General features: G+C 44.5%; 2 protein-coding genes across 18 annotated transcripts; one reads left to right on the forward strand and one right to left on the reverse strand.

Annotated features, from left to right (window-relative positions):
• Nucleotides 1-648: 648 nt before the first annotated feature.
• Nucleotides 649-21,704, forward strand: LOC116520999 (zinc finger and SCAN domain-containing protein 31-like). Of its 12 annotated transcripts, none has more exons than XM_032235588.1 (6): nt 649-1,410; nt 2,525-3,941; nt 5,311-5,425; nt 17,540-17,851; nt 17,936-18,020; nt 20,159-21,704. In XM_032235588.1, exons 2-6 carry the CDS (start codon nt 3,129-3,131, stop codon nt 20,172-20,174), a joined length of 1,341 nt encoding a protein of 446 aa, XP_032091479.1. In that variant the 5' UTR covers nt 649-1,410; nt 2,525-3,128; the 3' UTR covers nt 20,175-21,704. The 12 variants fall into 12 exon arrangements, with proteins under 12 accessions (XP_032091479.1, XP_032091471.1, XP_032091472.1 ...); XM_032235580.1 differs by having other exon boundaries at nt 2,525-2,566; nt 3,005-3,941; nt 17,540-18,020; XM_032235581.1 differs by having other exon boundaries at nt 2,525-2,566; nt 3,032-3,941; nt 17,540-18,020.
• SLX1A (SLX1 homolog A, structure-specific endonuclease subunit) lies at nt 21,558-26,666 on the reverse strand. 6 transcript variants are annotated; one of them, XM_032235590.1, is made up of 7 exons: nt 26,626-26,666; nt 25,247-25,453; nt 24,808-24,859; nt 23,800-24,129; nt 23,382-23,515; nt 22,648-22,735; nt 21,558-22,392 (listed from the first exon to the last, which is right to left on the reverse strand). In XM_032235590.1, exons 2-7 carry the CDS (start codon nt 25,417-25,419, stop codon nt 22,363-22,365), a joined length of 807 nt encoding a protein of 268 aa, XP_032091481.1. In that variant the 5' UTR covers nt 25,420-25,453; nt 26,626-26,666; the 3' UTR covers nt 21,558-22,362. The 6 variants fall into 6 exon arrangements, with proteins under 6 accessions (XP_032091481.1, XP_032091485.1, XP_032091482.1 ...); XM_032235594.1 differs by lacking the exon at nt 26,626-26,666 and adding an exon at nt 26,105-26,227; XM_032235591.1 differs by lacking the exon at nt 26,626-26,666 and adding an exon at nt 26,035-26,227.
• Nucleotides 26,667-26,994: the final 328 nt, after the last annotated feature.

Here is a 26,994-nt window from a genome sequence, read left to right on the forward strand (position 1 = left end):
ACCCTTAATGGACTTTTACTAACTGGGATCAAATGGCTGCCATTACACTTGCTTACAAATAAGAGATGAGATATATGGGAAGAAGGTATCATTAGTTGTATTTTAAGAGAAAATGACATGTTACTAAAAATGCATATACTTCATATACTTATGAACCGATAAGTCACTTCTTTATATAATTTTCTTTTTTCTTTCTTTTCTATTTTTCTTTCCATTCCTTTTACTTCTTTTTAGTTAGCACTCATTCGTAAATTCTAATGCCTACCGCCCCCCCCCACAACCTCGCATACCCATAGAAATCTTTCAGGCTGGGTGTTACAGTCCAGCTGAATCTGAAGGCATTAGACAGGGAGCATATCACTTGTGCTGTCCTAAGTTTCCTAAATCATTAAGTTATTGAGTCAGGAAAACCTTGGTTACTTTCTTGGCCACACACTACTTGAAGGTTTACATCAGTGTTTTTCAAACTGAGCTGCGTAAAGATGTATGGACTTCAACTCCCAGAATTCCCCAGCCAGCATAGGGAATAGTTCAAGGCTGACTGGGGAATTCTGGGAGTTGAAGTCTACACATCTTAGCGCGGCCCAGTTTGCTGTTGCAAACGTGAAAGAGTTAAAAAACTATATACGCCGCAGCCATGCTCCTAGAGTGGCTCGGCGAGCGCCATCCAAAGGGAGGCGATGCAAGATGCGATCTCGCTTTCCCGTTCCGTCCAAAGATGGAAAGAAACGGAACGTGGCCTTCAATTTGATCCCCTTTATTATTAGCCTCGAGGGGAACCGCAACAGCGGTGAGTCCTGGGCAGGGAGAAAAAAGAGACGGAAGCCAGCGGCGAGAGTCCCGGGCTGGAGAAACTAGGGAAACAACGCCTCGCTTTGCTTCGCTCCACCAGCCACGTGGTTCCTGAGCTCGAGGGGCTTTTTTGGATCGCGGGAGGGTCGCCCTTTGGGGGCGGGCAGTGAAGTTGGTTTGGGGCTTTCTCTGGTCAATGCACGCGTGTCCTACCCACGCCGTGCACGGAAGATTCGGGTCTTACTAAATTGATTCGCGCTAGTTTTAGGCGGAGCGGGGTGGTGGAAGGGGAGGGAGAACCGCGCTATACGGTGCAAGTATGCAGGTGGAGGATGCTGACTTGCTTTTGCTTTGAAAACCAACGCAAAAAAGCTCCCTGCAAGTCGGGCATCGCTGCAGCCGGAAATCAAGGGTCCCCCCCCCCACATCCACCCCTCGCTTTCTCTCCTTGTTGGGTTAGTCTTCTGCTTGCAGGGAGTTTGTGGCGAGCTGTTTTGGCAGCGCGAGCATTAAAAAGTGTGCGCTTCCCCATCCGTGTCCTGAAGTGGTGCAGTCCGCTCTTCCGCTGCGCTCGGAGGCGAAGAGGGAAGCGCGAGGTAGGCTGCATGAAAGCGAAAGGTGAGCCAGCAGGGCCCTTCCACTCACCCCCCCCCTTTTTTGGAGGGGGGTTTGTTTCACTATTTAACCCCTCTCCTCCCAGAGCCGCCTTGCTAAAAGGGTCGCCTCCGTGTCAGAGGAAGAGACGGGACGGTGATCTCGACTCGCTTCGTTGGGCAGACCCGGGACTCATGGTAGCCTGGCAATGGTCGTGATAACCTTCAGGAGCCCTCCCTTTATTTTGTTTTCTGCTCTCCTTGTGCATTTCGTTGCCCTGAAAATCACGTTGCATTTTTCCCCTTTCATTTTGACATGAAAAAGAGGGTGTGACAGATTATTATTATTATTATTATTATTATTATTATTATTATTATTATCATCATCATTATCTCTTTTATTCATTAAACATGAAATTCGATCAACTGAACATTAAAAAATGCATCACAAATACCATTTACTGGTGCTAGTGGTTGATATGGGCTGCTGCCAGCGTCCTAGGTATCAACCAAGTATCTTCTTATTTATTTATTTTATTCATTAAACATGAAACTCAGTCAACTGAATATTTAAACTTATTATTATTGTTGCTGTGTAATCTTTGACTTGCCAATATTATTCCTTTCCTCTCTCAAGATGTGCCTGTTCTTGTGTTTATTCCTCTGAACCATTTCAGATGCTTTCACCTTTTATGCCTTGTGACAGGATCTGCATCACAGAATGCTTCTCTTTCTACAGCTCTTTTCCAAAAGCTTTGGGACAGAAGACCCTCTTCCCCTTCCCCTAAGTCATATTAACTAAGATCATCTATCTACATTTGAAATAACTTCATCTTGTTTTCTTGTGTTTCCTTGTTCTGTTTATTTTCCTAGTTATTTTCCTTCCTATTTTTAGATTGTAAGAGCCTTGGGACAGGGAACTGACCTCATTTTTTATGGATAACCTCTGCATGGATTGTTGATTTAAAAAAAAAAGAATAAAAGAATAAATAGGAAACAGAATAAGGCAATAGAAGAAACTGAAACCCTGCAAATAGGAAGCCAGCAGTATTTTCTCTGATGCCCTAAATCTTTATTTACATTTTTAAAGAATGAGATCTGTCTACAGTATTACCATTTGTTTTCTCTTTCATTTACAGCTCGTTCTTCTCCAGGTTTAGTATTTTTGTGCTGCTAAGAAGGTAACCAGATAAATTTCACATAGTTTTATTTAAATATTTTTGGTATGTAGTCAGAGCACCTAAGGGATAAATATTTGATAAATAGTTTTGATGAATGGCTACTACATTGAGAATAATTAAAAGGCTGTATAAATTTTTCAGTGTTTATGGTTATCTCCCAGCAAAATATTTTCTAACTAACACTGCCTTTATGGTAAGGATGGCAGCTGAAAATTTTCACCTCAGAGATAATTAGGAATAAATCTTACCAAATACAATCAAATGGCATTTTAAAAAAAGGCATGAAGAGAATGTTGACGTCAAAGCATTACATCAAAGCTATAATGCAAACTTCAAACAAAACAGTAACCAAGGAAATTTGGTCGCATAAATTGAAAATAATGTTACTTTAAAAGTCTTATTTTTGGGAAACTATCAGTCTCCCATTTTTTCTGACAGGAGTATGCCCACACTGCCTTCTTACAGATTTCACTAACCCCTGCCGAAGTCTGGCCCCAGAGCGCTTTGAAAGAGTCTGCAGCAGAGACACAGCTGCTCCATTGGCAGCTCATCGGGCCACAAAATGGCTGCACAGCAACACCCAAACAACATGGCTGCTCTTTCAAAAGAGGTAGAGGACATGAGATGTCCGTTGCAGGTCCAGGTGAAAATGGAAACTCCCTGCCAGGCAAGTGACAGTGCAAAAGAGGGAGAAGGAAATTGCCCTGCCACCATTCCATCTGCAACCAGTGAAGAGTTCACAAGAGCGGTGTCCAGGGTGAAGCAGGAGCTGGCCGAAGAGCTACCGCAGAGCTGGGAGTGCCAGTGGCAAAGGGTGCTAGAGGTGGTGCCTGCTCCCTTCATCACTCCAGTCTGGGACAGCCAGCAGTTGCCTCCTTTGACTCAAGGGGGCAGCACCGAGGCCTACCTGGCCACCTTTGAGCGTGTGGCGGACGCTTCACAATGGCCACGGGAAGAGTGGGTGACTCGCCTTGTGCCAGTCCTTAGTGGACAAGCTCAGCAGGCCTATTTCACCCTGGATGCAAAAGACAAAGCTGATTATGGGAAGGTGAAGGTGGCCATTCTGAGGCTGGATGACTACCTCGCCCTTGAGGCGCATCGCCAGCGTTTCAGGCATTTCTGCTACCGGGCTGCCGATGGGCCCCGGATGGCATGTCAGCAACTGCAGGAGCTCTGCCACTGCTGGCTGAGGCCTGAAGGCCAGAGCAAGGAGCAAATCCTGGATCTGCTCATCTTGGAGCAGTTCCTTGTCATCCTTCCACAGGAAATGCAGGACTGGATTAGGGAGCGCGGTCCGGAGACGTGTGATCAAGCGGTGGCCTTGGCAGAGGAGTACCTGCAGGAGCAGCAGGAGACAGAGAAGTGGGCCCAACAGGTGAGGAATAGCTAGTTTTTCTGGGGAGGATGGAGGACCCGACAGGATAAGCAAAAGGGAAAGCACATTTTGCTGCCATGAGAGATCAAGAAAAGTCAGGGCTGTGAGTTGAAAACAAGAGCCTAGAAAAAGGTAGTGACAGGCCACTCCCATTATCTTGCTAAGAAAATCTCATGAAGTCACCAGGAAGTTCAGCTCATAGGAGATTTTTTTTTAATTATACCTAGACATGCATAAAATATTTATACATACATATAGTATACATACATATATGTAGAAAAGGGTATTGTTTTAGCTTTTGTAAAGAATTGGGCAATACAGTACACCGCGAAACTATCAGTATAGGTAATCCTCAACTCATAACTGGTTGCTTAGCAACTGTTCCAGGTTCTGATGGAACTACTTGGAAATACAACCTAGATTTGATTCTCCACCTATCATGTGATTGTACTTTAGGCACTAGCAACTGGGCCAAATTTGCAGCATCTGGTTATGTGACTGCATTTCACGATGGTTTTGCCAAACACTGGCATTTATTTCCAGTTGTTGGCAAAACTGCTCATAGAAAAACTGTTGGTTCACTTAATGACCGCCACAAAAAAGTTTATAAGATCAAGTTGGTGATGTGACCAACCTGCTTTGGTCATCATGAGTGAATGACTGTCAAGAGAGGCGCTATTATAGTTGTAATTTGGAAGTCTAGCCCTATTACACGTATAGATGTATAATAAATGATGGCCTCTTACAAGACTGTCCTGAAAGACTATACATCCCCAAATAAAAAACCCAAGCTTATGTGTATGAGTATTAATAATGAAGAAAATTGCCTACTCAATTCAAAAGGCAGTATGTATCAAATAGATGGGAAGGGCAAACCAAAATCTTTAAAATTAACTGTTACCCTGTGTGTAATCAGTTATGATTGACTGGAAGATACTGAACAAATCAGTATATATTTCCATGCTGGTTACTCTGTACCAAAGTTGTAGGCAAATGCACCATTACTGTGTGTAAATGAGCTAAGCTGGGTAGATTGTGGGAGAAACTGATCAGCAAACTCTATCTGCATTATTTGGGCTGATTGCACTGCTATTGGAATAAAGCAATCACAATTTATTTGTTTTGACTGCTGAAGAATCACATACGCTGCATATCCCATCTTTTCTGTGTAATTTTCTTTTTTATTGTATGGGCAGTACTTTTCTTTGTGCATCAATATGGACCAGAAACTTGACTAACATGTCATCAAAGTTCTGCACTCACCATCAGTTTCAAAGGCCTACCATTGTATCCAGTACAGATGCTCATAATTCTAATATATATCCTGTCCTTAGATTAGCTACTCTAATCATGTCTATCTTTATTTCAGGTAACTGTACCAATTGAGATGGTGATAGTTAATTCTCCCACTGTAGATCAGTCCCAGTCAGAAGCAAAACATCTCCACAAAGAACAGGTTGACAATGAAAATAGTATTTCTCAAGGTAACTGTTTTATTCTATTAAACTATATATGAAAAGAAAAAACTATATATTCAACAGTGTTACTACATAATGCAGTGATAACATAAAAAAGCAGGGGAAGCCCTGGAAAATTAAGTTTTCAACAAAAGAATTCCAAAAAGATTTGACCATATTGCTCAAAATTCTTTATTGCCTCTTTGTCGGGGGGGAAAAAATCAGACTGGCTAGAAGCACATTTCAGCAGCCCACTGCTAAAAGTCAAGCCATATTATATTATTTCTCCATGCCTCCAAAATCTATGATTCTTGATGTCTTTATAATTTCCAAATATTGGAGATACTACCAAAAAAAATTCTATGCAATTTATATGCAATCTACATATACGAAAATGGCCGTATGTGTGTATATTCCAGCATAACTCTGGAATGCCTCAAGCAATTTCAACCAAACTTGGTACACAGATGACTTACTCTCTGGAAAAAAAACTACTGTGGGGGTAAGACACCCCTAAAACTCCTCGGGGTGCACTGTTCTGTTGTGATTGTTGTCACAGCCTGTTGTGTCTTAAAATGGCTTCTGCTGTAAATGGCTTCTACTGTACAGCGCAGTGGAGTTGCCATGATAATGGCTTCATAGTACTCCACAAGGGGGCTTCCTCTGGTAAAGAGGGAAATCCAACATTAGACAATACGTTTGGTCTGGACATTTCCCCCCTATAAATAAATACCTGGGCAGCGCTGGATTATCAGCTAGTTTTTAATATAAGTGAAAATGAATTTCATGTTATTTAAAGCAGCCTTCTACTTAACCAAGACAGGATTATTCAGCCTGATTTTTCAGAGACTTGTAAATAATTGACAAATATAATTACCCCCCTTCTTCCTATAAAAAGGGGAAATTGTTTGCAATATAATCATAATAAAAGTTTTTCAGAAAGAAAAGATTTGCTGCTAATCTTTTTTATTCTGTGAGTTTTTGTACTACAGTATTACAATCTGGTTTCTGTTAACTCTTAACTTGGGTCCTGGATTAATTTCTCTTAAACCTTCTGAGAAAAGGAACGGATCCAAAAAAATGTGACCCAGTACAGGTAGTCCTCAAATTAAAACCATCCTTTTAAGAACCATTAAAAGTTACAACAGCACTAAAAAAAAGTGACTTATGACCGGTCCTCACACTTAACCACCATCACGGTATCCTTGCAGTCATGTGATCAAAATTTGGGGACTTGGCAACTAGCATGTGTTTTGCAATAGTTGCAGCATTCTGGGGTCAGGTGCATTTGCAGTCTTCCCAGCTGGCTTCTGGCAAGCAGTTAATGGGAGATGCCAGATTTATTCATTCGTTTAACTATAGTAGTGACAACATGGCAAAAGAAAAAAGGTACTTAGTAAAATTGAGCAGGCTTCACTTAATGACCTTTTTAAAGGGTAACCTTGCTTTTAAAGAATAAAGTAGTTGACTGCTAGTAAAGGTAGTACTCAACTTACAACAGTTCATTTAGTAACCATTGGAAGTTACAACAGCACTAAAAAAAAGTGACTTACATCCGTTTTTAACACTTACATGCCAACATCTCTGAAATTTCGATGCTTGGCAACTGGTTCATATTTATGATGGTTGCAGTGTCCCGGGATCATGTGATCAACTTTGCAACCACCTGACAATCAAGTCAATGGAAAAATCAGATTCACTTAATAACCGGGTCACTAATTTAACAACTGCACTGATTCACATAACTGTGGCAAGAAGGGTCGTAAAATGGGCAAAACTCACTTCAATGTCTCAGCAATATAAATTTTGGGCTCCGTTGTAGTCATAAATTGAGGACTGCTTATGTTAAGCAAGAGGGAAGAGGAGGAAATTCCTGTATTTTTTACACTATAAGATGTACTCCCCCCCCCCAAAGTGGGTGAAGATGTGCATCTTATAGAGCGAATATTGTGGGGGAGGGGGGTGTTGTGTAGCAGTGGGGTTTGCTGCCCCCATCTGTCACCACTGCTGCCGTTCGCCGCTGCCAAGGAACGCTGGAGCCTTCGCTGCCAAGCAGCTGTTGGATTGGCCTCCTGGAATACCGCTGATCAGCTGTTCTAGGCAGTAGGGATGATCATTGCCGATGGCGATAGGCAGTGGTGATCCCCACCATTTAGAATAGCTGATATTCCTAGAACAGTGGTATTCCGGGAGACCAATCCAACTACCAATTAGCTGCTCTGCAGCGAAGGCTTCAGCATTCCCTGGCGGAAGCGGCTCAGCTCAGTTGACTGGTGAGCGCAATGGAGCAGAGTTCTGACAAGCCATGTGCTGGGGCTGCAATAACGTGCTGAAGCTGACCAGGCTGTTTGCTGCAAAGGATGCTAGCCATATGAATACCTGGTGGATGCTGGGAGGCAGAGGCAGATTTTTTTTTTCTTATTTTCCTCCTCTAAAGATAATGTGAGTCTTATGGTCCGGCGCGTGCTCTCGCTACCAACCTGGTAGTGAAGAAAATAGAATACCGTTACTGCATTAAGGATAAAAATTACGCCGAGATGAAGAAAAGATACCTTATTCTCCTAGGCACTGCTTGGAGAGTCCAAGCATGGGTTAACCCAGTCTATCTGCCCTAGGACTGAGTATCTTTTTTCTTTGACCATGCCTCCCCTTTGCCTCTAATATCTCAGTTTAAAAACTCAGTCCGCCCAAGACGACTTAGTTTGGGGAGTTCCTTGGCCTTAGGGCAGATAGACTGAACTTCCCATTCTACTTAAGAATCTATAAAATTTGAATTCCATCCTACGGCCACCAGGAAAACGTTGTGAATCTGGAAACCTGTGCTCCAGGCTAAGGCTGAGAGATTGCTGGGGCAACTGCCTAACGCTAGGTTTAACGAGTTCCTCACCGGGCGGAGGCCGGCGAGGGGAGGGCGAATGACAGGGAGGTTGCAGAGTTCCATCCCACCTCCCAGCACCTGGAAAATTGCGCAGCACGACCCGAGCCTCTGAGGAGCTCCAGCGAGTGTGAGCGACCTCCTCATCGTCCCGGCGATTGAGGCTGCGGCGTCCCGGCCAGTGCGCCGATTCTCTCATCATTCCGGCGGTTGCGGCGGCCATTTTAAAGAGCCCTTCGCGCCTTTTTCCTTCAGTGGGAAGGGCGAGGTGGCGCGTGCAGCCGCCACCATTTTCTGGCAGTTGGTAGCCGCGTGTAACTGTGGAAGGTACTCGGTCAGCGGAGCGAGCGGCGGCCGCGGATTCAGTGTCATGGGCCGCAATCTCGCAGGAATCACAAGCAGTGGCAGGTTGGGAGGCCTCGAGGCTGCGACCAGGCTCGCGTTACCTACAATCAGCAGCACAATCTCTTCTCTCAGCTGCAGACGGCCGCCAGGAGACCAGAGCCTCGCCTGGGTCACCAGCAGGTCTCCCCTCAGATGGAACATCTCCCAAGCAGCGGAGGGCGGCTGGAGGAAGGGTATTGTCTCTCAGGCTTCCCTCTCCTCCCTCGGATCTGTGGGCACTCGCAGCCAGCTGGCTCGGGCCTATTTACGACCCTTTGAACCCCTCTGTATAACCACCGCTACTGAGCCACCATGCCAGACGGAGGTTCTGAGGCCCAGGCAGCACAGTCAGGGCCTTCAGCCAAGAGGAGCAGGGTGGAGCTTCCCCCAAAGTGGCTAAAGGGGGCAAGGGTGGTACTAGCAAGAGCCCAGCAGGGGCCCCTGGGGCTAGTGACAGTGCCAAACACCACAAGGCCAGTGTGGGATCGCTCAGGCCAAGGGGACAAGACCCTTCACCTGAACGAATGGAGATCCCTGAACCAACCCCAGGCCAGAGGGAGGATAGGGTGCCTGACTCCCCTCAGGAGAGTGGGTCTCCCTCATCTGTTGGCAGCATCTCCAGGGACTCATCCCCCGAGGCATCCTGGGGTTATCCTGACTCCCCCAGCTCTTCCCTAAGAGAGGAGCTTGACCCTTTCCAAAATGTTCCTCCCGCTGAGGAGGGTTTCATTTCTGGAAGTAGCGGAGCCGGAGGGCCTCCAACAGATCCCACCGCAGGAGAAATAAAAAATCTGGCCTTTCTGCTGAGATGAGGGAGATAATAACTCTAGCTATCTCCCAAGGAATCGCGGAAGGCATCAAGCAGAAAAGTAGCAGGAAGGCAATGGTTCCCAAAACTAAGCCTACTCCCAAACAGGTTGAGGATCAGGAGCCGGCTTCCCCTGGCAATTCTATTGCTATGGAGGAGTCCGCCGGGGAGGAGGAGGAGGTACAGGACTTTGAGCTGTCGGAGGATGAGGACCTTCCTCCAGATAAACCTGCCTTCACTGGTCTCTTTAAACCCTCTCTCTTCAAGTCCATCCTTCATAAGGCGAAGGCTGCCACTGAGCTTGGTGCTACCTCCAAGAGCTTGACTGCAGGGACTTCACTAAGTACCATAAGGAGAGCTTGTTCAAGGAACTGCCCTCGGCCCAGGAATCCATCCCAGTCCCGGACCTCTTCTTAGACGTAGTTCAGAGGCAGTGGATTCAACCTGGGACCCTGACCAACCACAGTGGGGGGGGGGGATAAGACCCTGTATGCCATAGAGAATAGGATGGAGGAGTCCCTGAAGCTTCCAGAAGTGGACACTCCAGTGGTCTCTTTGACCTCTAACTCCAACCTGCTGGTGGACCTCTTGGAAGGTCTCAAGGCAGAAGACAAAAAATCAGAGAAGGCGTGTCTGAAGACTCATCAGGTGGCTGCCTGGGCTATTAGGACATCCACTTCTGCATCATTTTTCATCCGTTCCTCGCTCCTCTGCTTGAGGCAGCTGAGAGCCAAGCTTCCCTCCCGAGATCTCGGTGGAGACATGACCTAACTAAAATCATCACCGCAGTCGAATACTCGAATACAGCCAAATTTGCGTCCAGGGCGCTGGCTTCCAACGTGACCTCTCGACGCTTGCTCTGGCTCCGCCATTGGCAGGCAGAGATGAAGGCCAAGTGGAAGCTGGCCTCTGCCCCCTTCAAGGGGGGTCTCTTGTTTGAGGAGGCGTTAGACAAGTTTATTATTGAGACAAAAGATAAGAGAAAGATCTTACCTGCAACTCTCAAAAAGTCTTATCGCAAAGGGTCTGGCTCCTTTCGGAGGCAGCCATTTCGGTCGCAGGACAGCGCCCAACCTTCTACCTCTTCCTCCTATACCAGGCCTTATTCCCAGCAGGGCGATAGAGGTCAGGACAGGGGTTCCTTTGGGTTGCGTGGTAGGCAACAACACCAACACTCCTTTCGAAAGCCCTTTTGTGGCGAATCCAACTCCCGGAACTTCTGTCGCAGGAAGTGACCACCACAGGGATCCCCCCATAGGGGGTTGGCTACAGTACTACGCCGACAAATGGGGGGAGATAACAACAGACAAGTGGGTCTTACGCATGATCAGGACGGGACTCCGGCTGGAGTTCCTGTCACTTCCCCAATGGACCTTCATCCGTTGCCCCTCGCCCAGGAGCTCCCTGAAAAGGGAACTCATGCAGGCAGAAATCCGTCACCTCATGCAAATAAGGGCTATAGAACCAGTATCCAGGGAGCAGCAAAACAGGGCTTTTACTCCATCTTATTTCTGGTACCCCAGGCATCCGGGGGGTGGAGGGCCATCCTGGACCTGAATCGCCTAAACCTCCATCTGGCATACAGGCGGTTCAAAATGCAATCCCTCTATTCCATCTTGGATTGCGTGAGGCAGGGGGATCTCCTTAACTCAATAGATCTGAAGGAGGCCTATCTCCACGTGCCCATACATGTGCATCACAGGAAATTCCTGAGGTTCTTCGAAGGGGAGCACTATCAATATCGTGCTCTTCCCTTCGGACTTTCCTCCGCACCCAGGACATTTACGAAGCTGCTGGCCGTAGTGGCGGCTCACCTCCGGAACCGTCCCATCCGCCTGGAGTGTTATCTCGACGACATCATTATTCACTCCTCCAGCCAGGCCCAAGCGCGGCGGGACATCCAGACTACCATCAGGACTCTCCAGCAGCACGGCTTTTCAGTAAACCTGAAGAAGAGCCACCTGGAGCCGACCACACGAATTCAGCACCTGGGTGTTATTCTGGACTCGAACTCTTGCCAGGTTTTCCTGTCCCGGAGCGCCTGAGGAGTCTCAGGGACAAAGTGCGAATTTGCAGCGCATCCAGGTCAGTGCAGATTGTCCAGTTATCCCAGCTACTGGGCGTCATGATCTCATGCCTGAAGGTGGCTCCCTGGGCTCGTCTCCATGCCAGGGAACTACAATGGTTCCTCCTACCCATGCAAAGGGCGAAGGACAGCAATTCACACAGGCGCGTCCATGTCCCCCCCGCCCCAAGGTGACTCACTCTCTCACCTGGTGGAGGTCAAAAGCAGTGAAGAGGGTGTGCCTGTTCAAAGAACCCGAAAGGGTCGTTGTAACCACTGACACCAGCCTTCAAGGATGGGGAGCGCATTGCCAGGGCCATCTGGCCCAGGGACTGTGGAGCCAGAGGGAGTCTGCCCGCAGCATCAATTGGCTGGAGCTCCGGGCAGCCCGGCTCACTCTGCGTCAGTTCTCCCCTCAGGTTGCGGGCCAGCATGTGCTGTTGCTCACTGACAACATGGCAACGAAGGCCCACATCAACAAAGAAGGCGGCACACACTCCAGATCATTGATGATGGAGGCAGAGACTCTGGGCAGGTGGGCGGAATGGCACCTGCTACCCATCAAGGCAGACCACATTTCAGGGACCAGCAACCGGGAGGCGGATTGGTTGAGCTGGCAAACGATAGACCATTTGGAGTGGCGGTTGCACCCAGACATATTCCATCAGATCGTGCGGAGGTTCGGCGAACCACAGGTCGACCTCTTTGCCACCCACCTCAACACCCACCTGCCGAGGTTCTACTCCCATTACTGGTCTCCAGGGGCAGAGGGGACGAACACCCTGAGATGTAGCTGGCCTCCCGGGCTCCTGTAAGCATTTCCCCCGCTCCCACTCATCCCACAGGTAGTGGCCAAGCTCCTGGAGGAGGAAGCGGAAATCCTGCTTGTGGCACCCCATTAGCCCAAGAGATCCTGGTACGCGGACCTTGTCAGTCTCTCTGTACGAAAGCCCTGGAGGATTCCTCAGAAGATCATCTCCCTCAGCCAGGGGCGATAACTCACCCAGAGCCACAATGGCTGCAACTAGCCATCTGGCACTTGAGCAGGACCTCCTGAGGAAACAAAAATTTTCTGACAAGGTCATCCAAACCATTCAGGCGTCCAGGAGACCTTCTACGAACAGAATATATGAGGCCACCTGGAGGGCATTCTCTACATGGTGTCAAGACAAGGGATTGCGAGACACTGAGGCTTCTATTCTGCAGGTGCTGGACTTTCTGCAAGACGGGTTGGACAAGGGCCTGGCCCCCAACACCTTGCGCCGCCAAGTGGCAGCCCTGTCCACCTTTATCTCCAGAGGTTCCTCCCGCAGCTTAAGCCAGCACCTTCAGGTGAAGAGCTTCCTGAAGGGTGCGTCAAACATCAGGCCTCCTACGGTGCACCGATACCCGTCATGGAACTTCCTGTTTGTCCTTCGAGCATTGATGGGAGCTCCGTTCGAGCCACTTCAAACTACATCTCTGCGACATCTGACCATTAAAACAGCCTTCTTGGTCATGATCACCTCAGCTAGGAGGATGTCAGAACTAGCGGCCCTCTCGGTTAGGGAGGACCTATGCATTACACACCCGGATAGGATCATATTGCGACTTGATCTGATGTTTGTGCCTAAAGTCAATTCACTCTTTCACAGAGTGCAGGAAGTGATCCTTCCTAACTTCTGCCCTAAACCGTCACATCCCAGAGAAAGGGAGTGGCACAAATTGGACGTAAGATGGGTAGTTCGCATTTACGTCAAGAGGACCAAAGACTTTAGAGGCTCGGAAGCGTTATTTGTCTCCTTTCATCCTGGGTCGCAAGGGCATAAAGCATCGTCACATACCATTGGACGTTGGCTGCGGGCCGGTATTAAACTGGCGTATGAGACTCAAGCCAAGCCGGTTCCAGGCCAGGTGACTGCTCATTCTACAAGAAGTGCAGCCACATCCGCGGCATGGGCGACCCAGGCATCAATCATTGACATCTGTAGGGCAGCCACGTGGGCATCCCACACGGCCTTCATCTGTAACTACAAGATAGACACCTTTGCCTCGGCCGAAACCTCCTTGGGGCGAAGAATATTGCAGAGGGTGGCGGTGGCTCCGGACTCTAACGGTTCTCCCCGCCCAGGGACATCATAGCTTGGGTATGTCCCATGCTTGGACTCTCCAAGCAGCGCCTAGGAAAAAGGCCATTGGCTTACCTGAACGGTCGTTCTCTGGGCGCTGCGGGAGAGTCCAAACCCGCCCTGAATCAGGATTACCTCAAGGTGACATCAAGGATCTGTGGAGGCAGTCCTTCACGGAGTGTTCTTCGTTTTTAAACTGAGATATTAGAGGCAAAGGGGAGGCGTGGTCAAAGAAAAAAGATACTCAGTCTTAGGGCAGATGGACTGTGTTAACCCATGCTTGGACTCTCCCGCAGCGCCCAGAGAACGACTATTCAGGTAAGCCAATGGTCTTTTTTGAAAGGGGACAAATTTGATATAGAACATTAGATGAGGAATAAGGGACCTTCTGACTGTTTTTAAGTTTCACATCCTAGGGCAAAATGTGAAGCAGCTTAATTTTTTAAATGCTGCCCTTATTTTTTTCGGAATGATTTTATGTATAATAACTATTAAACTGAGCTTCCCAATATGCTGACTTTAACACTGGCGCCATAACTTACTTATTTTAGGAGTCATATCCTCTGCTTGGGCAATGTATATCATTCTGATTAGCTGAAATGATATTCCATAGATATGCTATTACAGTTAGTCTTTGATTTATTATCACAACTTGAGCCTAAAATTTCTATCTAAGCAAGATGCTGTTAACTGAGTTTTGGCCCATTTCACATCCTTTCTTGCAACAGATGTTAAGTGGATCACTGCACTTGTTAAGTGAATCTGGCTTCCCCATTGACTTTGCTTTTCAGAAGATCCCAAAAAGTGATTGAATGACCCGGGGATACTGCGATCCTAAATACATGCCAGTTGCCAAGCTTCTAAATTTTGATCAGGTGGTTATGGAGATGATACAACAGTCAAAGATCAATTTTTTCAGTGCTATTGTACTCTGGTTCACTAAACAAATGGTTGTAAGTTGAGGATACCTATATTTTAATCGTAATTGGTCTGACCTAGGCTTCCTGAGACAGTAAAAATCACACACTTTTTATTTAAATGGCTGTGAATTATGTTCATTCACAGCCCGTGATGATTCACAACCCGTCAGTCAAGAGTCCGACAGAAGTATGCCACAGTCTTTCAGGGTAAGGCTGATAAGCCCCCACCTTGATCTCCCTTGAAATGCTGCCAAAGACCTAATTGCCAATTAGTCTTGCGAGGCCAAAGGGAGCACAGAATCAAGTGGAGTTTTAGAGTTTAAACCGACCAGAACGAACAAAATTGCTCCTTATCTTATGGGAAGAGCCAAGGTGGCGCAGTGGTTAAATGCAGCACTGCAGGCTACTGCTAGATCAGCAGGTCAGCGGTTCAAATCTCACCGGCTCAGGGTTAACTCAGCCTTCCATCCTTCCGAGGTGGGTAAAATGAGGACCCAGATTGTTGGGGGCAATATGCTGACTCTCTGTAAACCGCTTAGAGAGGCCTGAAAGGCCTATGAAGCGGTATATAAGTCTACTGCTATTGCTATTGTCATCTCCAAGTCTTCCTTCCGAGTCACCCCTTTTGTCTTAACTGCTTTTGCCTTCTGGCAGCTCTGCCCATGTACACACTGGGAACAGGCCTCCCCCTGTTCTCTGCCTCGCTGATATCAGACTCCAGAGGCAGCAGATAACTCACAGATAGCCCTGCCCCCCCTCCCCCATCTGCCGCTGACATACAGCCCTCCTCTGAGCCTTCCCCAGACTCCAGGACCAGCCCATGTTCCTCCCCAATCTCCTCACTGCTGACTCTGCTGCCAGCTCCGCAGGCCGTTGGTGGACCACAACAATATTTTTTATTTTAATCATAATTTTTAGAAATGAATATTTGCAATCTGTTTTTAAATAAACAGCTGAGGAAGCCCTCTGTGCACATTCCTCAGGGCAGGTGATGGCATGGAACTCTGAATAGTTTAGTATCTGTAGTATAAATGAAGTGTAAATATAAGGCTTGCAGAAAAGTCATTTGTCAACACTTAAAAGTACTTCCGGTTGTGAAAAAGCATGCATCAAATTAGAAACAAATGGAATACAGTTTTTAAGGAATCAGAAAATACAGAGATAACCTTGCTTATTTTCTAAGCAAGAAAAAGAGAAAACTATTTTATAGTGGGCTGTATTGTGGCCAATTTTGTACATTCTGCTAAGATATGCCCTATTTTAACCATTTGAAAAATAAATGATAACTCTGGATTTCCATAGGCTAGGCCACAACCCGTATTTGCAAACCACAATCGCTAAATCCGTTAAGCCAAAACCAGATAACCATGTTATGTCTTAGTTCAATGTGTGGACCACAGGGGTGAGTTTTTACATTATCATGAACCACTTCCCAACAATGTGAACATCTTAATTGTTGTCCTAAATAAAGTAAGTCACATTATGTCTTAATGTATGTTAGTTTTCTGCCTCTGCACTTTAGCTTTTCAGTTTAATCCTGGCTGGTGGCAGTTCTTTTAACACTTTTCCTCACTATATGTAGTCCTCAACTGAACACCACAATTGAGCCCAAAATTTCTGTTACCAAGCGTGCTAGTTAAGTGAGTTTGTCCAATTGTACAACCTTTCTTGCCACAGTTGTTAAATGAATCACTGCAGATGTTAAATTATTAATACAGTTGTTAGGTGTATCTGGCTTCCCTGGTGATTTTACTTGTCAGAAGGTGATCACATGAAGCTGGGATACCGCAACCATCATAAATACACCATATTGCCAAAAGTATTCGCTCACCCATCCAAATAATCAGAATCAGGTGTTCCAATCACTTCCATGGCCACAGGTGTATAAAATCAAGTACCTAAGCATGCAGACTATTTTTACAAACATTTGTGAAAGAATGGGTTGCTCTCTGGAGCTCAGTGAATTCCAGCGTGGAACTGATAGGATGCCACTTGTGCAACAAATCCAGTCGTGAAATTTCCTCGCTCCTAAATATTCCACTGTCAACTATCAGCTGTATTATAAGAACGTGGAAGTATTTGGGAACGACAGCAACTCAGCCACGAAGTGATAGGCCACATAAACCCCCTCCAACATCAATGTGTGACCTCACAAGTGCGCTTCTGGAAGAATGGTCAAACATCCCCATAAACACACTCCTAAACCTGGTGGACACCCTTCCTAGAAGAGTTGAAGCTGTTATACATGCAAAAGGTGGACCGACGTCATATTGAACCCTATGGATTAGGGATGGGATGTCACTTACAGTAAGTTCATATGCGAGTAAAGGCAGGTGAGCGAATACTTTTGGCAATATAGTGTATGAGCAAGTTTCCAAACATGGAGATGCTGTCGTAAATCAAGAACTACCTGTACTATATACCTTGGTACTTAGAACTTAGAAACTATAAAATTTTGGTCTCTTTTTTTAAGAATGTATATAAATGTTTTATTTATGGTGTTAATGTGGGACTGCATTTTATGCAAAATCTGTTTGGTGAAACAAATCTATAGTAAATTAACAATAACAATCCCCAAACAATATCACCAAACAGCACTTCATCAATATTTTAATCTTAACATTAAAGCTAAAACTTTAAAACACAAATATTAATAAATACTGTTACTCCATAACATGCATGCTTGGCTCTTTACTCGTTTTCTCATCTCACCACTATACCTTTCTTCTAACATCTGTTCCAAAAGAAAGAAAAAAGGAAAAAACCCATCAGAGAATTCTTCAGAGTACTTCCAGAATAATTCAGGAAGCTATATAGTCTGAGAGGAAAAAAAACCCAAAAAGCATGCTTAGGACAACACAAATGCACACACACCCTGTGGACCTTGGCATATTGATTGCAATTGAGACAACCCATTTAAGTACAACTAATTTTGTACTTAAAATTTTGGTCTTTCTTATCACTTCTCTTTCTTCAATCAGAAGGCAGTTTTGCCAGAATGGGGGCAAAGGATTTACACCAAGGAGAGTTGGAGGCAGAGGAACGAGGATGGATGTCTCCAGAATTCGGGGAGGTCCTTTTCCCAAAAAGCAGTGATCTTCCCAGAAGATCACATGTGAGCAAGTGTGATTCAGAAAGGCCACAGAAAGGCAGCCTTTCCACAAGAATGATTAAGGACGAAGTGTTTGGGGGAGTCCCGACCGACCTAGAAACGAAACGACATCTGTGTAAGGAATGTGGGAAAAGGTTTCGGAAGAAGTGGGATCTCATCAGGCATGAAAGGATCCACACGGGTGAGAAACCGTATCAATGTCCAGAATGTGGGAATAGCTTCAACCGGAACACAACCCTCACAAAACATCTCCTCATTCATTCAGGAGAGAAGCCTCACCAGTGCACGTACTGCGGAAAGAGGTTCACACGGCGTTCACATGTTGTGAATCACCAGAGACGCCACTCATGGTAGGTACCCCTCTTCTCTTGGTTGTGTGGTTGGAAAACTCACCATTCACTAAATCCCCATGTAGGCCATCTTGCGCTCTTGGGGATAAAAGAAGGAGCTAAAACTAAGGGAAAAAATAGATATGCAAGTTGAAAGGAAATGTGGGCAAGAGGAGCATGACCTAATAAATCTTTATTGACATTTGCTTCTTAAGGGATCATCATAAATCAGTATTTCTCGGGCTTGAACATATGTGGACTTCAATTCCTAGAATGACCCAGCTATCATGCTGCCTGGGGAATTCTGGGAGCTGAAGCCCATTTGTATTAAGGTTGAGAAATACTGTAACAAACATTCAGATTGCAGAAGAAAGAAGATTATTAGGATGGAGAAAAAACCATTTTCATTGGAGCTATGAAGTTCCCATTGGCTGGAGATTGAAACAAACACCTGATGAAAAACAGATGGGGTATATAGTGACCTCGAGAATCCTGAACTACAGTCCTAGCTAACATTGTGCATGGTGAGGGATGCTGCCAGGAGAAATCAACAGTGGGAAGGCTACAGGATTCCTGCTCCTGTTTTAAGGAGATGGGGGCTGTTGTGTGATTAAAGAAGTGGGAGGCAAATTCCAATATAATCAATCAGCCTTACTTGAGTGTCTTTTTGCATAGTTATCCAGAAATCAGCCTCATTGGACACAGGAACTGTGACTGATTAATACACTTGAGTTTTTATGTACAACGTATTAAACCACTGTTTCTCAACCTTAGTGGCTTTAAGAGGTGTGTGGATTTCAGCTCTCAGAATTCCCCAACCAGCATGGATTTTGGTCTGCATGGCTGGCTGAAGAATTCTGGGAATTGAAGTCTATGCTGTTAAGTTGCTACAGTTAAAAAACACTCTTATTAGATACACCCCAGAAATTTAGCCAATTCTGATTCAGGAGAAGAAGCATTTAACTATTAAACTCCAAAGGACCCTACGCCGGTTGTTAGACAAAATTTCTGGCCAGAAAAATCACCCAATGCAGAACACCAGCCACTTCTGAGCTAATAGCCTCCATTTTCCAGTTAATCTTGCAAGGAAACAATATGTGATGAATAGCAACTGGAAATACAAGACCACACATTGCAAAATTTGCAGCTATGGTCTGTCAATCAAAGTACCTGTACTTCCCCAAAAAGGGACTAGCTGCTTCCTGCCTGATTATCTAATGGGGTCCTTGATTAAAAGGACCCTTACAAGTGTTTTCTATGTACAAGGATCATGGATGCTGAGCAAAACCAGAAAAAGAGGTTAGGGGATCCGTATTTCCCCAAATGAGAGCATTAGATCCTATTAACGTGATTGCATGCTGCCAAATCTGTCTATATACTTGGGTTAATAGCAGCCTGTGTTAAAAGTAGTTGTGTAGCAGAGCAAGTGGCTTTTTCTTCCTTTTAAAATAACTTCTGCATCCTAGTTTCAACCTCTGGCATCTTTAGAATCAGAGAACCAATGAGCTTGCAAAGTATCTGTTTAAAGACCCGACAGGTAGTCCACAAGTTATGACCATGATTGAACCTGGAAATTATAGTCGTAAATCATGATGGTCATAAAGCAAATCACCATGCACCCAGACCCAATTTTACTACCTTTTTCATGTGGACATTAAGCGAACAGTCATTGTGAACCTGTTGTTCACTATGGAGCAGGTTTTGCCAGAAACCAGAAGTAAACTCCAGTTTCCAGCAAAAACATCGTAAATTGCAATCACTTGACCATGGATTACCATAAATGCAGACGGTTGCTGAGTGCCTAAAATGCAGTCATGTGATCATAGGAGGGGGGGCACCCGATGTCAGAACTTCAAAACCGGGTTGTAAGTATCTATTGGAGGGTTCATCATAACTTTGAATAGCCACTAAGCGACTGGCTGTAAATCGAGGACTGCCTATACCACAAGTCCAGAATATATATGAATGAATGACAAGCAAGCTGATTTTTTCATTTTTGTTTTAAGTGACTGTATCATTTTTTTTCCTGAATGTCCTCTTCAATCCTTTTCTAAGTGTTGAAGGCTGACCAATTTCAGCTTAAAATATGGCTCATTTGAAAGAGGACCGGTCTTGATTTTCTTATGATTCTGATTGTCTGTCCTCTACTTTGTTCGCAGCCAAGGAAGATCTTGACAAAAGGATCTACTGCTTCCAGTTTGGGCAACAGATTGAGAAGCCCTGTATGACCGGGGAATAAAGGTAGCTCAGTTTGTGTCCTGCAGGGTTTGGAATCTAGACCAAGGGTAGGAGTGGTGTGGATTGTTGACTATTTTTTGTTTGTCCACATCTTGAATATGATCAAAATGAGTCTGAGGACACACAGCTCTCAGGGGCATCCGTTCTGTTGAATGTACAAAGGAAAATCTGTACATATTTATGCCATTCAGTAACGATAGGAGAACTGAGACTCAATCCAAATCAAAAGACTATTCATCCACATTTTACTTGATCTAGAATGGGAGTGGATGCTCCTGGGAAAATTGCTAATTTTGATCAGTATTTTTGTATCAGCTAAAGCCTTGTAAAATCAGAAAAATCCTTTCTCTGCTTCGCTGTACTTATGCCCAAAACAAATGATGCTCATTAAGGAAGTAAGATTTAAAGGCAAAACATCTTCCAGTAATGAAGCAGGCTAGCAAAATGATATTTGCCAGCCGTTTGGGAAAGCAGTCCACAGATTTAACTTCTAAAGTGATGGAGCTAGGTGGAAAAGCGATATTAACCATTAACTCAGGATAAAAGAAATTCCAAGTTTTAAGTAAGAGGCAAGACTGATTGATTGACCTAGAAGCACTGACCTGGTATGCTCTTAAATGCAAATTTAGATCCAAAATATATTCCCATCATGGAGACTTCAGTCCTATTGCACGTCAAGCTGCCCAGATGATATAGGTTTTGCAGTGCAATTTGGGGAAGGCAGGCCAGATGGGAAAACAGAAAGCAAAGTGGCCTCATTGTATATTGTGCTTGCTGGGATGGATTTTTATATTGCGCTGTGGCAAATCTTTAGGAATGATCACACTTTTACTGCAAGGTTAGAAAACTGTGGCCTTCCAGTGGCTGCTAAATACCAGCTCCCAGCATTCCTCACAACTGGCCACGCTGGAATAATGTGAAGTGAAACTGACTTGGCTATTTAATGATTCATTTTTTATTCTGTACAGTAGAAAACCAGTGCAACATTTGTTTACATAATAAGTTATTTCCCCCTTTTTAACAAACAGTCTGAAAACTGCTTAGACACTTTTGATTACAGAATTCATAAATTAATTTTCACAAAAACAGACATTCGTTTTAATATATTGTTAAATCATTTTGGCTTTTCAAGCTTAAGATCCTATTCTAACAGCAGTACATATATTTCATGTGAGGGGGGGGAGACCTTTCTTTAAAGCTGGGTCCTTTTTGAAAACAGTACACCACAGATAAAATCTGGAGTAACTTCAAATCCTGTGGCTTGATCATGTGGTCATTATGTGGGGAATATTTATTTTCTAGGAATGATCTTTTATATACTCTTCAGTTTCTATGGCTGTCTTTTTAGCATATAAGATAACTGCTATCTTTATAATACAGACTTTCAAGCTTGTTTATTTTGTACACTATCATAATCAACAAAGACTCATGTCAGTTAACTTCATTAAAAACATAATTCTACCTTGATGGTTCAACTGATGGACTTTTAAACCCCATGAATTTATTTAGAGGCATGAATTTATTTAGAGAGTTTAGGTAAGCCCTCTCATCTGCAATATTTGGTTAATGCCAAGCTAAAAACAGAGATGTAAGTATTACTGAAAGTGTTTGTTAAATGCTTTGCATAAATGAGAAAAAGGCCATTGTTATCTGAAGAATCTCTGCACTTCAGAGTGTCTTTTTTACAATCCATTTAAGCATTCAATGCGCTATAGATACAGTATAAAACAATAGCTATCTTATTTACATATTTAAGTTTACTGACTCCTTCAGTCTAAAAAAACACCAAACTTACGTACTTTGCAGCCAGAAATTTTGGAAATGGAAAGTTGGAACTAGTTTTTCTCATCTAAGCTAACGATTCTGCACTTCCCAAGCATTCCTGCCTCACAATCTGTAAACATCCAGCATGACTATGGTCCTTTAATTTAATTATTCCACTTAACGAACATTAAATATTGTTTGTTACATGATTCTGGGGTGGGCCACACGAGCAGAGAATCCAGCCCTACTTAGTTTTTTAGCCTTTTGGATATCAGACTAAGAGAAGCTGAACCATGTCGAGATCCTCTGATCCACTCTCAGCAAGGAAATAGGTCTTGGTCACATTTATAGGTCTCCTCCTTCATGGTTGCAGTTCATCAGCCCAGTGTTTCTGCAGCACAAAAGTAATTTATATTGGGTGATGATATAAGTGAAGCAGGTACAATATATATAGGAAAAATAAAGAAATTGCCTAAATTGTAACCAAAATTGTTATCGGTGAAAAGAAAAAATGTTGATTTAGAGAAGAAAAGATTAACTCAGAATTCAAAGTTTCAATTAAAACAGGACATAAAAACTGTTGAACTTAATTCAGAAAGTAAACATTTCAAGATAGACCACACAAAAGTAACAGCAAGAGCTTTACCTGAGAGGAGGTGGGATCGGCCTCTATGTTACCATAGCAACCTTTATGATGACGAATCAGATCTCCCCAAAGGATAAGATTTTTGCAGCTGAGGAAAAGGGGGGAACCACAATATTGTTAGTTTAGTCTCACATCAGGCACAAAAGCTGGCCTGGTGACTTTAGGCCAGTCACATTTTCATCTCAACCCACCTCACAGGACTCTTATGGGGAAAATAGGAAGAGGAAGGCGTGTTAGGTATGTTCACTGTCACCTTAAGTTAGTTATAAAATAATAAAGATTGGTAAAAGTTCCCCTCGCACATATGTGCTAGTCATTCCCGACTCTAGGGGGCAATGCTCATCTCTGTTTCAAAGCTGAAGAGCGCTGTCCGAAGATGTGTCCATGGTCATGTGGCCGGCATGACTAAACCCGGAACACTGTTACCTTCCCACCAAAGATGGTCCCTATTTTTCTACTTGCATTTTTACATGTCTTTGAACTGCTAGATGGGCAGAATCTGGGACAAGTAACGGGAGTTCATTCCGTTACAAGGTGCTAGGGATTCGAACTGCCAACCTTTCTGATCAACAAGCTCAGCGTCTTAGCCACTGAGCCACTGCGTCCCTATAAAGGTGGGATAAAAACCAATAAATAAATAAATGGAGCTAATAATTGGGAAACAGGTGGAAGGACAGAATACCAACATCTATACCCCCTCCACATTCCCCCAATGCACAGGAGAAATTGCTTACCCCGGGCACTGTCCTTCGATGGGCAGGATATGATTAGGTTCCTTTTCCAGGAAAAGATGAGACAGGCAAAATATATGAGCAGCCATGGTACAAGTTGGGTGAAAACAGTGCAAGGGAATGTCCTTATCCCCATCCTGCAGAGAAGAATTTTAGAAAGAGTGCACTTCAGTCCAGAGGAACCTGCTGCTCCCTAAACAAATGCAGGGTTAACTGCCACCATATTTTGTCCCTAAGTCCAGTTCTTCCCCACCCTTCCTTGGTCAAAGTTATTTCTTCCAGTTCAGATCCAATTCTGCCTTAGAGGTGGCATCTTAGAAGTTCAGCTCCCATTTTGTCAGAACAATTTCGCTTCTTAGGATCTGCTCAACATCTAGCCTTTTTGTTTGTTGAAAGAACACACAGCATTCCAGATTGTTACCTGAAAAGTCTTCAGACAGACACTACAATGCTTTGTGGTCATCACTTGTTCCTCTGGAGATGATGGTTCAGCACGCTTAGTGTCTTTGACAGCTCGAACTGGCCCAAAGGCTATGGGCATGTGCAAGGGAGGTTCCAAGCCTGGGGGGAACTCTCGGCAGTACTGCTGCTTGAGCCATCGTATGGTGAGGGGCAGACGGCACCATGGGGCAGTTTGCAGCATGTGGGCTAAGACACGCAAGTGGAAGTCAAACTGACGCTCCCGTGTTTTGCGGCGGGTGACATGGTTGAGACGGCGGGACGAGTGAGGGTGTTGCCAGGCCCATTCAAACTGGAAATTAACAAAAGACAGAAGGGATAAATCAAAAAGGGTTGCTGAAACGTAGGAAGGAACGAACAGAAAGGGAACATCTGTCCATCTACTCTTAGGGTTTAACTATGGCTTTTTCAGTAACATAGTACTCGACTTACAACCACAATTGGGACCGTTGCTAAACAAGGTAGTTGTTAAGTGAATCACATGCGACTTTTTGACCTTTTTTGCCACAATTAAGCAAATTACTGCAGTTGTTAAGGGAATCATGCAGTCATTAAGTGGGTCCAGCTTCCCATATTGACTTTGCTTGTTGGAAGCCAGTTGGTAAAGTTGCAAATAGTGATCACATAACCCCTGGGATACTGTAACCATCAGAAATATATGTTGATTACCAAGTACCCAATTTTGATCACATGACCAATTTCGATATATCTTGCAACAGTAGTAATTGTTAGGATTGGTTTTAAGTTATTTTCTTCTGTGCTGTTGCAACTTTGAACAGACTAAATGAATGATTGTAAGTCAAAAAATATCTATACTCAATTGGCTGTGTTCCCACAAGATACTGAATCCCAAATTAGTTAGGTTTGGTGAACACACAGAATCTCAACCTAGCTATCCATGTTTTAGCTTGTCATATTCTGTGAATCCTGAGAAAGAAAGAAAATAAATAAGTACTGAGAAATGCCTTACGCGCAAAGCAGCTACATCAGAGGGGAAACCATGAACAATCAACACCATGTCCCTGCAAGAAGAAAGAAATCCATAAAGCGCAAAAGGACAGCAACTCACTTGTCCCCAAAAGCTCAAATTTCAGCCTTCAAATTTTTTTTGCCTCACTCAAATCTCATCACAAAAAAGAAAAACCAGATAGTGAAAAAACGCTTTCTTCTACAGCAGTGTTTTCTTACCTTAGTCATTGTTAAGACTTGTGGACTTCAACTCCCAGAATACCTGCTGGCTGGGGTATTCTGAGAGCTGAAGGCCACATCTTAAAATGACTAAGATTGGGAAACAGTCCTGTGGAGCTTCCCAAGTTTCCCCCCCTACATCTGGTTGGGGCTAAGAAGGAACTGTATTAACTTCAGAAATTATTTGCGAACGTAGCATTTTTTACACACTCAAGAATTACCATGGCCCACGTCCACTCGTCTTCCAGGCCCCACCACACCGCTTCCCACCATTGTGTTGGTCTATGCGTCGTTCGGGATTGACAGTGAAACCAATGTAGATCCTCCCCTGGTAACGGGGATTGGTGCAGTATAGTAGATATACCCCAAAGAAGCCACATACTTCCACCACCATCTCTCACATAAAAGGAAGGACACGCTGAAGAAACCTACATGAAAGAAAAAAACCAAGTGTTAGAAAAGCTGAACACCCATAATTGTATCCACCCATCATCAGAATCCATCAAACAGGGCTGATAACTGCCAGGGAATCGGTAACTCACGTTTTCGAACTACAATTCCCAGCATCCCTTTCTAGCAGTCATCTGGCTGGTGCTGTTGGAATTGCGGTCAAGCTCTTTCCTAGTGTTATTTTGTCTACTTGCGAGCTATTCTGCTAGGATTTTGACACGCGAATCACAAATTCGACTCCTTTGCATCTTCATGGCAGGGAGGAGGCATGTGAATTTTTGCCAACCAACGGGATTCCACACCAAAATATCTGAAATTAAAACTCCTGCATTCCGAAGTGGAGGAGGGGGAAAAACAGCACCTGTTGAATTTCTGCCTACTGTGCAACCCAGACTCTGGAATGCAACCCTAATCCTGCATATAGTGGCTTTTACTATTTAGCAGTCTCCTTTCCCTTCGGATGCAGCTTGAGCGACCAATAAAGCAGACAGGTGACGTCATGCCCTGCACCTTTCCAGCCCCAGCCTTCCCCGTTCTCGTCGCCAAGCCCCTTTCGAACCTGCCCTACCCTCGCGATCCCAGCAAACGGTAGACCGTTGCCTAGCAATCTTCCCCTCCATGCGACTGACCGTTTCTTCAAACGATCCCTTGCTTACATTCTATTGGCGAAGGCAGCGAGATGTCCCGCCCACACGGGGAAAAACTGCAGTACTGCAAGTGGATGACGTAAGAAGAGCTAATTAACAGGAAGGAGCTCTAGAGATGCGAATCGAGGTGGCATTTTAAAAAGTGTGGCTTGCAGTCAGAGTATAAACTTAGATTTATTTTTTAAAAATATTAACTTTAAAAAATTATACGTATGTGTTCTGTATACTGTTCGTACTCTAAAGGTATGCATACATTTACATAGAATAGCAAAGAAGGCTTAGTATTCCTAAACCACGAAGATTTAATCCATCCCAGACCAAGCCAAGTCCCAAACCGCAGACAGTTTCTAGACCTGACAAATCACCCATCAATAGACAGATACACATTAACACAATCTATAATCCATGCAAAAGAGCCGAGGTGGCCCAATGGTTAGAGTGCAGTACTGCAGACTACTTCTGCTGACTGCTGGTTACCTGCAGTTCAGCAGTTCGAATCTCACCTGGCTCAAGGTTGACTCAGTCTTCCATCCTTCCCATGTCGATAAAATGAGGACAGATTGTTGGGGGGAAATAGGCTGACTCTGTAAACCTCTTAGAGAGGGCTGTAAAAGCAGTATAAAGCGGTATATAAGTCTAATTGCTATTGCTAAATCATTTTTTCTGAGACTGTAATAACATTGAACAATCTCTAGATAAGTCTCCCAGCCCAAAAAGAAACAAAAAGACCCAAGCATTTCTCCAGCAGTCAGCACCCAGATCAGCATAGAATAACTTTTACAATTACAATTACAACTTCAAGATTAACATCAGACCAACAATAAAGTAAACAATACCTCGATCAAGAATACTGCCAAAGAAGCCGTGAATAA

The sequence above is a fragment of the Thamnophis elegans genome, chromosome Z (genome assembly GCF_009769535.1).
Source record: "Thamnophis elegans isolate rThaEle1 chromosome Z, rThaEle1.pri, whole genome shotgun sequence".
NCBI classification, from domain to species: domain Eukaryota; kingdom Metazoa; phylum Chordata; class Lepidosauria; order Squamata; family Colubridae; genus Thamnophis; species Thamnophis elegans.

Coding starts and splice junctions, on each gene's coding strand:
- SLX1A (XM_032235590.1), bottom strand. CDS start 25,419: ATGGTGGTGGAAGTATGTGGCTTCTTTGGGGTATATCTACTATACTGC. Junction 23,516..23,799: donor TCTGTCTGAAGACTTTTCAG/GTAACAATCTGG, acceptor TCTTCTCTGCAG/GATGGGGATAAGGACATTCC. Junction 22,393..22,647: donor CCGATCCCACCTCCTCTCAG/GTAAAGCTCTTG, acceptor TTTGTGCTGCAG/AAACACTGGGCTGATGAACT.
- LOC116520999 (XM_032235580.1), top strand. CDS start 3,129: ATGGCTGCACAGCAACACCCAAACAACATGGCTGCTCTTTCAAAAGAG. Junction 3,942..5,310: donor CAGAGAAGTGGGCCCAACAG/GTGAGGAATAGC, acceptor TCTTTATTTCAG/GTAACTGTACCAATTGAGAT. Junction 5,426..17,539: donor TGAAAATAGTATTTCTCAAG/GTAACTGTTTTA, acceptor TTCTTCAATCAG/AAGGCAGTTTTGCCAGAATG.